This window comes from Corylus avellana, chromosome ca5 (genome assembly GCF_901000735.1).
Source record: "Corylus avellana chromosome ca5, CavTom2PMs-1.0".
Lineage (NCBI taxonomy): Eukaryota > Viridiplantae > Streptophyta > Magnoliopsida > Fagales > Betulaceae > Corylus > Corylus avellana.
In genome coordinates, this window is record NC_081545.1 from 22,037,213 (window position 1) to 22,047,218 (window position 10,006).

The 10,006-nt window shown below is 35.8% G+C and overlaps 1 protein-coding gene across 2 annotated transcripts; it reads left to right on the forward strand.

The window, feature by feature from the left end:
* On the forward strand, nucleotides 1–8,400 carry LOC132183418 (protein FAR-RED ELONGATED HYPOCOTYL 3). 2 transcript variants are annotated; one of them, XM_059596848.1, is made up of 11 exons: nucleotides 1,923–3,331; nucleotides 3,433–3,559; nucleotides 3,687–3,828; nucleotides 4,599–6,813; nucleotides 6,892–6,948; nucleotides 7,173–7,241; nucleotides 7,350–7,418; nucleotides 7,511–7,582; nucleotides 7,673–7,720; nucleotides 7,809–7,886; nucleotides 7,984–8,400. In XM_059596848.1, the coding sequence occupies exons 4-10, from the start codon at nucleotides 4,642–4,644 to the stop codon at nucleotides 7,863–7,865; spliced, it is 2,544 nt and encodes an 847-aa protein (XP_059452831.1). In that variant the 5' UTR covers nucleotides 1,923–3,331; nucleotides 3,433–3,559; nucleotides 3,687–3,828; nucleotides 4,599–4,641; the 3' UTR covers nucleotides 7,866–7,886; nucleotides 7,984–8,400. The 2 variants fall into 2 exon arrangements, with proteins under 2 accessions (XP_059452832.1, XP_059452831.1); XM_059596849.1 differs by lacking the exons at nucleotides 1,923–3,331; nucleotides 3,433–3,559 and adding an exon at nucleotides 1–52.
* The last annotated feature ends 1,606 nt before the right edge of the window (nucleotides 8,401–10,006 follow it).

A 10,006-nucleotide genomic window follows, 5' to 3' on the forward strand; every position in this document is an offset into this window, starting at 1 on the left:
CCCCCACTCGCCCTGTTTCTCAGCTTTTCTTCTCAGATGCTCTACACTTGAGGTGTCTCTCTCTCTCTCTCTACCTCTCTCTCTCTCTCTCTGAAATTCAAACTTTTCTTCATCTTTCGTGTTACTGCAATTCGTTAAATTTTGGTGATTTTTTTTTTGATATGTTTGATCTGATATAATATTGTTATCTGTGAAACTGAGAGAGAGGAGTGAAAGCACCAAGGGAGTTAGTGAGCTGAGTTAGGGCCTGGGCATATAATATAACCATATAAGTGCCTGTTTGCTGATTTTAGGGCTTTGTGTTTCTAAAATTTGGTAGACTAGAAAATGTGGAGTAAAATTCTCTTCCCAATTCATCTGCTTTGTTAGGTAGAAGGGGAGCTGGAAATGTTAATTGGGTAGTTATTTCCTTGTTGATTTAATCCAAGTCTATTAAGGCTATTCAGAATTTCCATTAGTATCACGAATACAAGATGGTGCTTAGTTAATTGTAACACTTCAGTCCAACGTTGAGATGATTATTAGCCCAGATAGAGGGAGTGGATTATAAAAGAGCTTACGGGTGTTTAAGTCTCACATTGGTTTCTTATTAGGTGAGACCGTCCTTTATAAGCAATTATAGGGAACTCCAATTGTAATTTGACCAGTCATTTTGCCGGATGTGGCTAATGCTTTTCCCGGATTTTTAAGAGTACTTTTAACCTAGTTTTGTAGAATGAGCCGGTGTGGATGGTTATTATATTAATATGGTTCCATTCAGTTTGGTTTTCTGATACGATGTTTCAGGATATGCTACCTATAGCTACACATATAGGTATTCATATGTGATTCTCAGCTTGACAACAAAATATTTGATACTAAGCCAAATATTCTTCCTCTACGATCCTATTATCTATTAAATAAGAAATTAGATGTAGAATTCTTTGATAAAAGTGAAATTTCTGTATTATATTAGTTTGGCAATCTTTAAGATCATGTAATTTGGAAAAAAGAAAATGAAGATGGGAGTGAAAGGGAAGATATGGATGTTCAGTTTTAATAAATCAATCATCTTTCAGATACTTAATATCTAAATCAGTGCACTAATACCGTGAAACAGCATCATAGACCATGTGTTGAACTTATTTATCATCTTTCAATGGGCAATGTCAAGTTGTAAGAGAATTTTTGAAGTTCTAGGGAGTTTTTTTGCCAAATATAAAAAAATTGCAGTGTCTGAGTGGTGATCAGAGAGTTAAATTCTAGTTAATATTTTGAAGCCTAGTTTATTGGCCTTTTTTTTTTTTTTTTTTTTTTTTCAAATTGAGAAGTGAATTAAAAAGATCACGGTTATGTACTGGTAGAGAAAAATTGCCCCCACATTGGTTAACGGACACCTTTAAATACATTTGCCCAGTGCTTTGTTCTCTTCTTTAATTGCTATTGAAAATCTATGATTAGAATCTGGCATTTAATTTCAAGGTTTAGAGCCTTATCTCAAAAAAAACATTAGAGTACTCTTTTTGGATTTTACAAGTTACAAATTTTCGTTTGAATCCTGATTTCAATTGATGTCATGTAGCTGGAATTCTATTTACAATTTGAATATAACAGTTTTTTTTTTTTTTTCCTTAAAAAAAGAGTTAAATAAAGTGTGGTAATAAAACTTTTTGTTACTTATCAAAAAAAAAAATAAATAAATAAATAAAGTGTGGTAGCAATTAAATGGTGCACTGTAGATTTGTCTTTGTTTCTTACCATTGTTTTTTGGGAGGGGGGAATTACAGCAGTGTCAAAATAGGGGATCTTTGTGATGTCATGTTCGTAAGCTATTCTGATTAGGAAGAATATTGAAATGATTTATCTTCAAATTTAAAGAGCATATGACAATCAGGGCTAATAGTAGGTAAAAAATCAGAAAATTTACAATGTTTTTTTTAAACTTATATTTGTTATGATATAGCTTTTAGGTTGTTCCTCCAAATTGGATGCCATCACTTGATCTTATGCAAGCAAATTTTTTGCTTTTTCTATCAATAATAATTTCAGCTAATATGAAACTTATAGAAATAATTTTGTGTCTATTATATGCCTGCTAACTGTTCAGGAGTTGTGTGAATATAAATGTGTTGATGTAGCACTGATATGCTGTCTGAGAAACCAAGATGAGGAGGCTGGTAGACCATGTAAATTAAAAGCTGGATTTTCTGAAATGGTCTACACAATAACTCCATGAGGCTATTTGTAATTCAAGTAGTGATAATATTCATATTTTGAAACATTCTACATGGGTGATATTCCGTAAGTTCCTGGATTGTCTTGACTTCCTTAAATATCCCTCTAGTTCTCTCAAGTGGACCACCGACTTCCAATAATGTGTGTGTGTGTGCGCGCCTTTCTTTTTGCAAAAGGCAGGGTAATGAAGACCCATGCTTCTTTAAGAAACGAATCATCCCTTTCTACTTTACTATTTTGCAGCCAATTGTTGAGGAAACCCTTAAACCTTAGAGTCCTGGAGGATTCTCTTTCCAGGGCACATAGGTTCAGGTTGTTGTTTGGGCGTGGAGAATATGGGTACATCTTATATTTTCATTTATTTTTTCTTCTCTTTGTGCATGCGTCACATCCCGAAGACATGCAAGTGTGAACTCTCTCTCTTTATCCATTTATACAAGCAACACCATCTTTGTAACTAATTTCATCAATCATTTATTCTGAAATAATGCCATATAAACATTTGACATTATGATGGCTAATTACCATCATTAGTTAGGAAACTTTGGTGCGATGGTTTATCTGTATAGGTAGCATTTTCTTGTTATTCTCAACATCCATAAAGCGTACAAAGATTAGAATTGAGATATGTCTATGGCTGATTTTGAATGATTATATAGGCTTTGCAACTTTATATTGTTATTGGTCAGTGGATAACATGAGGACCAGTATCTAAAATGAGTGCTAAATTTTAGTGGATTAGACATGTAACAACTACCAAAGTTTGAAACACCGAGTAAAGATGATGGATATAACAAAAGTCATTACTTACGGAAAAATTAACTACCAAATTTTGCTGTGCCTAGAAATTGATTAGCAGATAATGCAGTTTAAAGTCATATTGATTTCGACTTGTTAAAATTTTAGGTCAAGTACACATTGATTTCAGTGCGAGTTTGGTACAAGCAGAGTAGTATTCATGCAAAGACCTTTACCTTTGTCTCCAAAATTGCTCATGCTCTTAAGGTGCAAAGAATAGAGCTCTATGGAGAATCATAGAAAAAGAGAGAATTAGACACCAAAAGATGTCGGATGGAGTTTGCTGTTCAATTCTTACTGTTGACAGGAGAAGAAAAAAGTAAGAAGGCCAATTTTTAAAAAGAACTTCATCTTTAATAAAATCGTTTTAATTGTAAAAAGAGACTGGTAACTGTGTAAACCATATTGTCAACATTGCAGAAATGAAAGCAAAATTGTGTGCAGAAGAAGTTTTGTGCCATTTTAAAGGCAGTTATTTGAAGGTCATACAACCCACCTTGAGAATGCCAATGTGGATGTTAAGACTGAAAAGGGCTTTTCTTTTCTGGTTGTGACAACAAATTCAAAGGCATCAAAGTTATTTCTAGAAAAGATTTGTCTATAAGCTAAATCGTGTTCTATTGGAGATAAACTCATTGTTCTCCTAATTTAGTTTAAATAATTTCCTGCTGCAGAAAGGAGACGTGTACACCTTGACAGCGATATCAAAGTTCTGCTAAGCAAACAAACCTTGAGGTATGGACAAAGTTTTGAAGCACAGAGCAGGTCTCAGAATGTGAAAAGGAGCAAGACGGGGCAACCCGTGCAATATTCAAGGTTTTAGAGTGTTAGAAGGGCCCTCAAAAGTTTTCTATATATTTTTTCTGTAATGATTCCCCTTCACATGTATATCTTCAGTCTGCATTATCATGAACCGAAAAAATAAAATGAGGAAAATAAGAAGAATATTATTTCATATGAAGAATAGAGTCTTATATCTGGGCTGGAAAACCTATGCAAAAGAATAGTTGTTTGTTATTTTATTTAGAATCAATGGTTGCAATTTTTCCTTTCTTCCAGTTTTGAGTTATTTTAAATAACTTAAAAAACAATTTATATCCATGATTAGCTGCTTGTCTATTGGCAGTTGGCTCAGAAAGAATTCTAGGCCTGTTACGAGAAAGTCTTGAGTGAACAAGCCTCGTAGAGGAAAACTTTGAATCATGGTCCTGAATCTGCAATCACCTTGTGTATGCGACTATTATTACTAAAGACTTAAAAAGTCGGATAATATCAATGCATATTGTTTATCACAGCTCAGTTTGAAGTTATAGGCCCCTGGTGCTCTTAAGAGAAGTTAACTTCTGTTATTGTTGTTGAAATAATGTGTTAAGAGTGTGATACACTTTGCCAGAACATACCAGGTACTTTTGGTTTTGAAGCCTATCGTACTTTAAATAACATGGGTTTGAAATTATACATGAATCAAGAAGAGTAGATATTTTACTTGAGTGTATGTTGTTATAATTATAATCATTGCTAATTGTGATTTTAGGTTGTAGTTTTAAAGTGGATTGACACAAACATGTTGTCTTTTCCCTTTCCAGGTATGCTTGGATAATTGTTTTCCAGACGTGATTTATTCTCATCATGGATATAGATCTAAGGCTACCTTCTGGAGAGCATGATAAGGAAGATGAAGAACCAAATACAATTGATAACATCTTGGATGTTGATGAGAAACTGCATAATGGAGATATTGAGGGTGAAAATATGGTTGATGTTGGAGTTGAGGTACGCGTTGAAGATGGTGGGGATTTGAATTCTCCCCTGGTGGACATGGTAGTGTTTAAAGAGGATACGAATCTTGAGCCACTTTCTGGTATGGAATTTGAATCTCACGGAGAAGCATATTCATTTTATCAAGAATATGCTCGGTCTATGGGATTCAACACTGCAATACAAAATAGCCGCCGTTCGAAGACTTCTAGGGAATTTATTGATGCCAAGTTTGCTTGTTCTCGATATGGGACCAAGCGAGAGTATGACAAATCCTTCAATCGACCACGTGCCAGACAGAACAAGCAAGATTGCGAAAATGCAACTGGTCGACGATCTTGTGCAAAGACAGACTGCAAAGCAAGCATGCATGTAAAGAGAAGGCCGGATGGAAAATGGGTTATACATAGTTTTGTGAAGGAGCATAATCATGAGCTATTACCAGCTCAGGCTGTAAGTGAACAAACAAGAAAGATGTATGCTGCAATGGCTAGACAATTTGCTGAATACAAAAATGTGGTTGGTCTCAAGAATGACCCCAAAAACCCTTTTGATAAAGGTCGGAATTTGGCATTAGAGGCAGGAGATGCTAAGATTTTGCTTGAGTTTTTTACGCAGATGCAAAATATGAATTCTAACTTCTTTTATGCAATAGATCTGGGAGAAGATCAACGGCTGAAAAATTTGTTCTGGGTTGATGCCAAAAGTAGGCATGACTATAACACTTTCAGTGATGTAGTGTCATTGGATACTACTTATGTTAGAAACAAATATAAGATGCCTCTTGCTCTATTTGTTGGAGTGAATCAACACTATCAGTTCATTTTGCTTGGATGTGCTTTGATATCAGATGAAAGCACAACAACATTTTCTTGGCTAATGAGGATTTGGCTGAAAGCAATGGGTGGGCAAGCTCCAAAAGTAATAATCACCGACCATGACAAAGCCTTGAAATCAGCTGTTTCGGAGGTCTTTCCAGATGCTTGTCATAGCTTTTGTTTGTGGCACATATTGGGAAAGGTCTCTGAAAATCTAGGTCATGTAATCAAACAGCATGAAAATTTTATGCCAAAATTTGAAAAATGCATCTACAAGTCATGGACAAATGAAGAGTTTGAAAAAAGGTGGTGGAAAATTCTTGAGAGATTTGAGCTCAAAGAGGATGAATGGATGCAGTCAATATATGAAGATCGTAAACTATGGGTGCCAACATACATGAAGGATGTTTGTTTGGCTGGGATGTCTACAACTCAGCGATCAGAGAGTGTAAATTCCTATTTTGATAAGTATGTGCATAAGAAGACAGCTGTACAGGAATTTGTGAGACTGTATGAATCAATTCTGCAAGATCGGTATGAAGAGGAAGCCAAAGCAGATTCTGATACATGGAACAAACAGCCTGCATTAAAATCCCCTTCACCTTTAGAGAAGAGTGTTTCAGGGGTTTACACACATGCTGTGTTCAAGAAATTTCAGGCTGAGCTTCTAGGTGTAGTTGCTTGTCATCCCAAAAGAGAAAGACAAGAAGAGACAATCTTTACTTTCCGAGTTCAAGAATTTGAAAGGAGCCAAGACTTCATTGTTATATGGAACGAAATGAAATCAGAAATTTCTTGTATATGCCGGTTATATGAATACAAAGGTTATCTTTGCAGACATGCGATGATTGTTCTTCAAATTTGTGGGCTTTCTGCCATCCCATCTCAATATGTTTTGAAACGGTGGATGAAAGATGCAAAGAGCAGGAATTTATTGGGAGAAGAATCGGAACTGGTGCAATCAAGGGTACATCGATACAATGAGTTATGTCAAAGGGCAATGAAACTGAGTGAAGAGGGATCTCTTTCTCAGGAGAGTTACAGTTTTGCAATCCGTGCACTAGATGAAGCTTTTGGAAGCTGTGTGAGTACAAATAATTCTGGAAAGAGCCTTGTAGAAGCTGGCACATCAGACACTCATGGTCTACTCTGCATTGAAGAAGATAATCAAAGTAGAAGCACAGGGAAGACAAATAAAAAAAAGAATCCGACCAAGAAAAGAAAGGTTAGTTGTTGACAGCAACTGCTTGCATATGTTCTGATTCAATTTATATTTGATAATATGACCTCCTATTAATTGTAGGTGAGCTCTGAATCAGAAGTTATGACTGTCGGGGCACAAGACAGCTTGCAGCAAATGGTTTGTCCCTTCTTTTGATTGTAGCCTGTTAAGAAAGTATTTTATATACTAGTATTGTACAAAATTGTATCAAACTGGAAATTATGATTTTGTACTTATGTAGTTTGTGTTGTTCTCAGTAAAACTAGCACAGAAATGTCCTGATGCTACTCGGTGGATTATGCTAGAGAATGCAATTGAAAGGAAAAAAAAAAAAAACTAAAATTGATGATTTTTATTTGTAGGACAAATTAAGCTCAAGAGCAGTAACCCTGGATAACTACTATGGTACACAACAGAGCATGCAAGGAATGGTACGATGCACTATAGTTCCATCATGTATCATACAGTAATGTACACTCTCTTCTACTTTTTTAAATTCAAAAGTTTTGATTTATACGCTTTTTTTTTTTTTTTGGCAGGTACAACTAAACTTAATGGCACCAACACGGGATCATTACTATGGGAATCAACAGGCCATTCAGGGGCTGGTACATCATATATATTATTACGGCAATGAATTAAGTAGTGATAGTGCACCATGGATGATGTGAATTTTAAAATTTGGGCTTAATATTTGTAGGGACAATTAAACTCAATAGCGCCAAGCCATGATGGCTATTACAGCGCTCCTCCGCAAAGCATGCATGGGCTGGTATAGCACCCTATGATGCTAGCCGTAATTCTCAGTTTACTACCTTGTTCAAATGGTGTCGTTTTACGAATTAGGGTTTTATGTTTGCAGGGACAAATGGATTTTTTCCGAACACCCTCTGGTTTCACTTACATCCGAGTAAGTTTGTTTATTCTAACAATTCTGCGGGATCATGCTGTTTGTTTCTACTACAGGACTTGCAATGAGTTTTTCTTCCTCATGGCAGGATGATCCTAATGTAAGAGCTGCACAGTTGCATGATGATGCATCAAGACATGCATGAGAAGCACCTATCCTTATGAAGGTAGTTATTTGAAATGAACACTTCCAAACCAAAAATAGAAAACCAAATCGTCTCTTGAATCTCAAGGTATAAATAGAATGATTCACTTTGATTGTAGGCCCAGGCGGAAACAACGTATTGAAGGTAGTGTCTTTTGAAGAATGAAACGTGTCATGCCTTGTCGATGGAAGGATTAGGGCAGTGAAATGCTTCCTGTGTTATGTGTAAAATAAGCTAAGATGGAGTAGGCTGTTATTTATCTTCACCATCTCTTTTTTAATAGAATTTCCCTCAGAGTTGGAACAGAATCGAGGTAGGATTGTATCTTTTGTAAAGGTTGTTGTATTATTGTATCTCAAGAATGTCAAATCTTGATAGGAGCAGTTGAAATCAGTAAAACCTACTCCCAAGTTCATCACCGTTGGCTAATATGCCGACTATGTAGTCTGTAGTCCACAGATGCTAACAGGAGCAACAATGTTGAAATTAGTTCACTTTGATGTATCATTTCTCTTTACCAATGCTTTTCTTTTTCTTCCTTTGTCCATTTATGATTTTACCTTTTCCTTTGTAATATCACTATTATCCTTTTCTTCTGGGGAAGGGCCGGTCCGAGAGTGAAGTGTATAGAAGAGCACCACCCCTCTCTTTATTCTTTTCCTCTCAACCAAAAAAAAGAAAAAGAAAAGGTACTATAGCTGGGCCCAAAGCTTTAGTTTTTCTTTTTTCCATGGGGGCATGTTTTGAATTATATTAAGGGCCAGCATTTGAGAGCAAGCAAAAAATGTATGTCTGGTAAAAAAATCTCAAAGCACTTTGTGCCCCAGAAAAGTCCAAAACTGTGTTTCATATAATTATAGTCATGCCAAAGCTCATTAACAAGGAGTAGGAGGAGGTCCTTTGCTCCAAGTCAGCCATCTATGCCCTCACTGATGAGCTTGAGAAGCTTTTCTAAAGAATGGATTAGTTTAATTGGTTTTCACTTGATTTTAAATAAGTTAAAGGGAGAGGAAGGTGATCATCTTATTTGTTATGTTAATTACCATCTAACAACATATCTTTAGTAGACATTTCATTTTGCAAGGTCATGTATTGAAAGTATTATTAGACCACATTAGGTTACGTACTGGTACAAAATTTGATGTTTTTTCCTAAAATAGTGCAATTTTCAAAATTATTTCTCAAAATAATATTGTTTTGTATTATTCTAAAACTATTTCAAAATTTCCACCATTTTTTTTTGTGAGTACATAAACAAAGAAAAAACAAAACCAAAACAAAAAGGCCCTAGGATGGCCAAGTCGGAGGGGGGGGGGGAGGATATATGGGAATGCTTGCGGCCCATTTTGCCATTGTGTGGGCACAAAAGTTTGCATTTCTGTTGATCTTCATGGTTTTTTCAACTGGAAGAGGCCGGGATAGAGTCGAGGGTATTAGAAATAATCAATGCAATGCACCAATCTTGAGGAATAGTAGGGTATTAAATAGCCATAATAACAATTTGTGAATCACCTTTAATAATAAAACTACCCAGCTCAAGAGAGGAAGCCAGAGACACTGCCAAACGAGCTGCTAAGGCTTCTCCATAATTGGGATGGCAAGAAGCACTGACTTAAGAAACCATGTTGATAATATGTCCATTTGAGTCACAACAGACGGTCGCTTATACATAATAAGAGTTCTTAATAGCAGTATCAAAATTAATTTTAAACCAATCTAATGGGGGAGGGTACCACTTTTCCACAGGAGGCGTGGATTGTTGTTGCCTTGCATTGAAGTGTTCTTGAGCTATCTTGTTAATATTCTCAGAGATGAAACCTAAACTTTGTTTCTATAAAACCATAGAAGATCACATGCCACTGAAGCAAAAATTTGGAATTTGTGATGATCTTCATGAGGAATGGCTAAAGTGGATCCCGGAGAGATAATCAGTTTAATCCAGTCAATCATACTACAAGAATTTAGAGTAGTAATGTCTAGAGCCTAGAGGCCAGATATAATTTCTCCACACTATTCGGGCAAAGGTACAATTAAAGAATAAATGCCATAGAGAATCCAATTCCCACCATGTTGTTTTGTTGGCATGGAAGCTTATATCAAATAATTTTGTTGCGGTGATGACATAGGGATATGGCACCAAA

Bases quoted from the DNA above. Each gene is read 5' to 3' on its own strand.
- LOC132183418 (XM_059596849.1), top strand. From the start codon at position 4,642: ATGGATATAGATCTAAGGCTACCTTCTGGAGAGCATGATAAGGAAGAT. The intron at 6,814-6,891 runs GTTAGTTGTTGA...TATTAATTGTAG, and splicing joins ATCCGACCAAGAAAAGAAAG to GTGAGCTCTGAATCAGAAGT. The intron at 7,419-7,510 runs GTACATCATATA...TAATATTTGTAG, and splicing joins AACAGGCCATTCAGGGGCTG to GGACAATTAAACTCAATAGC.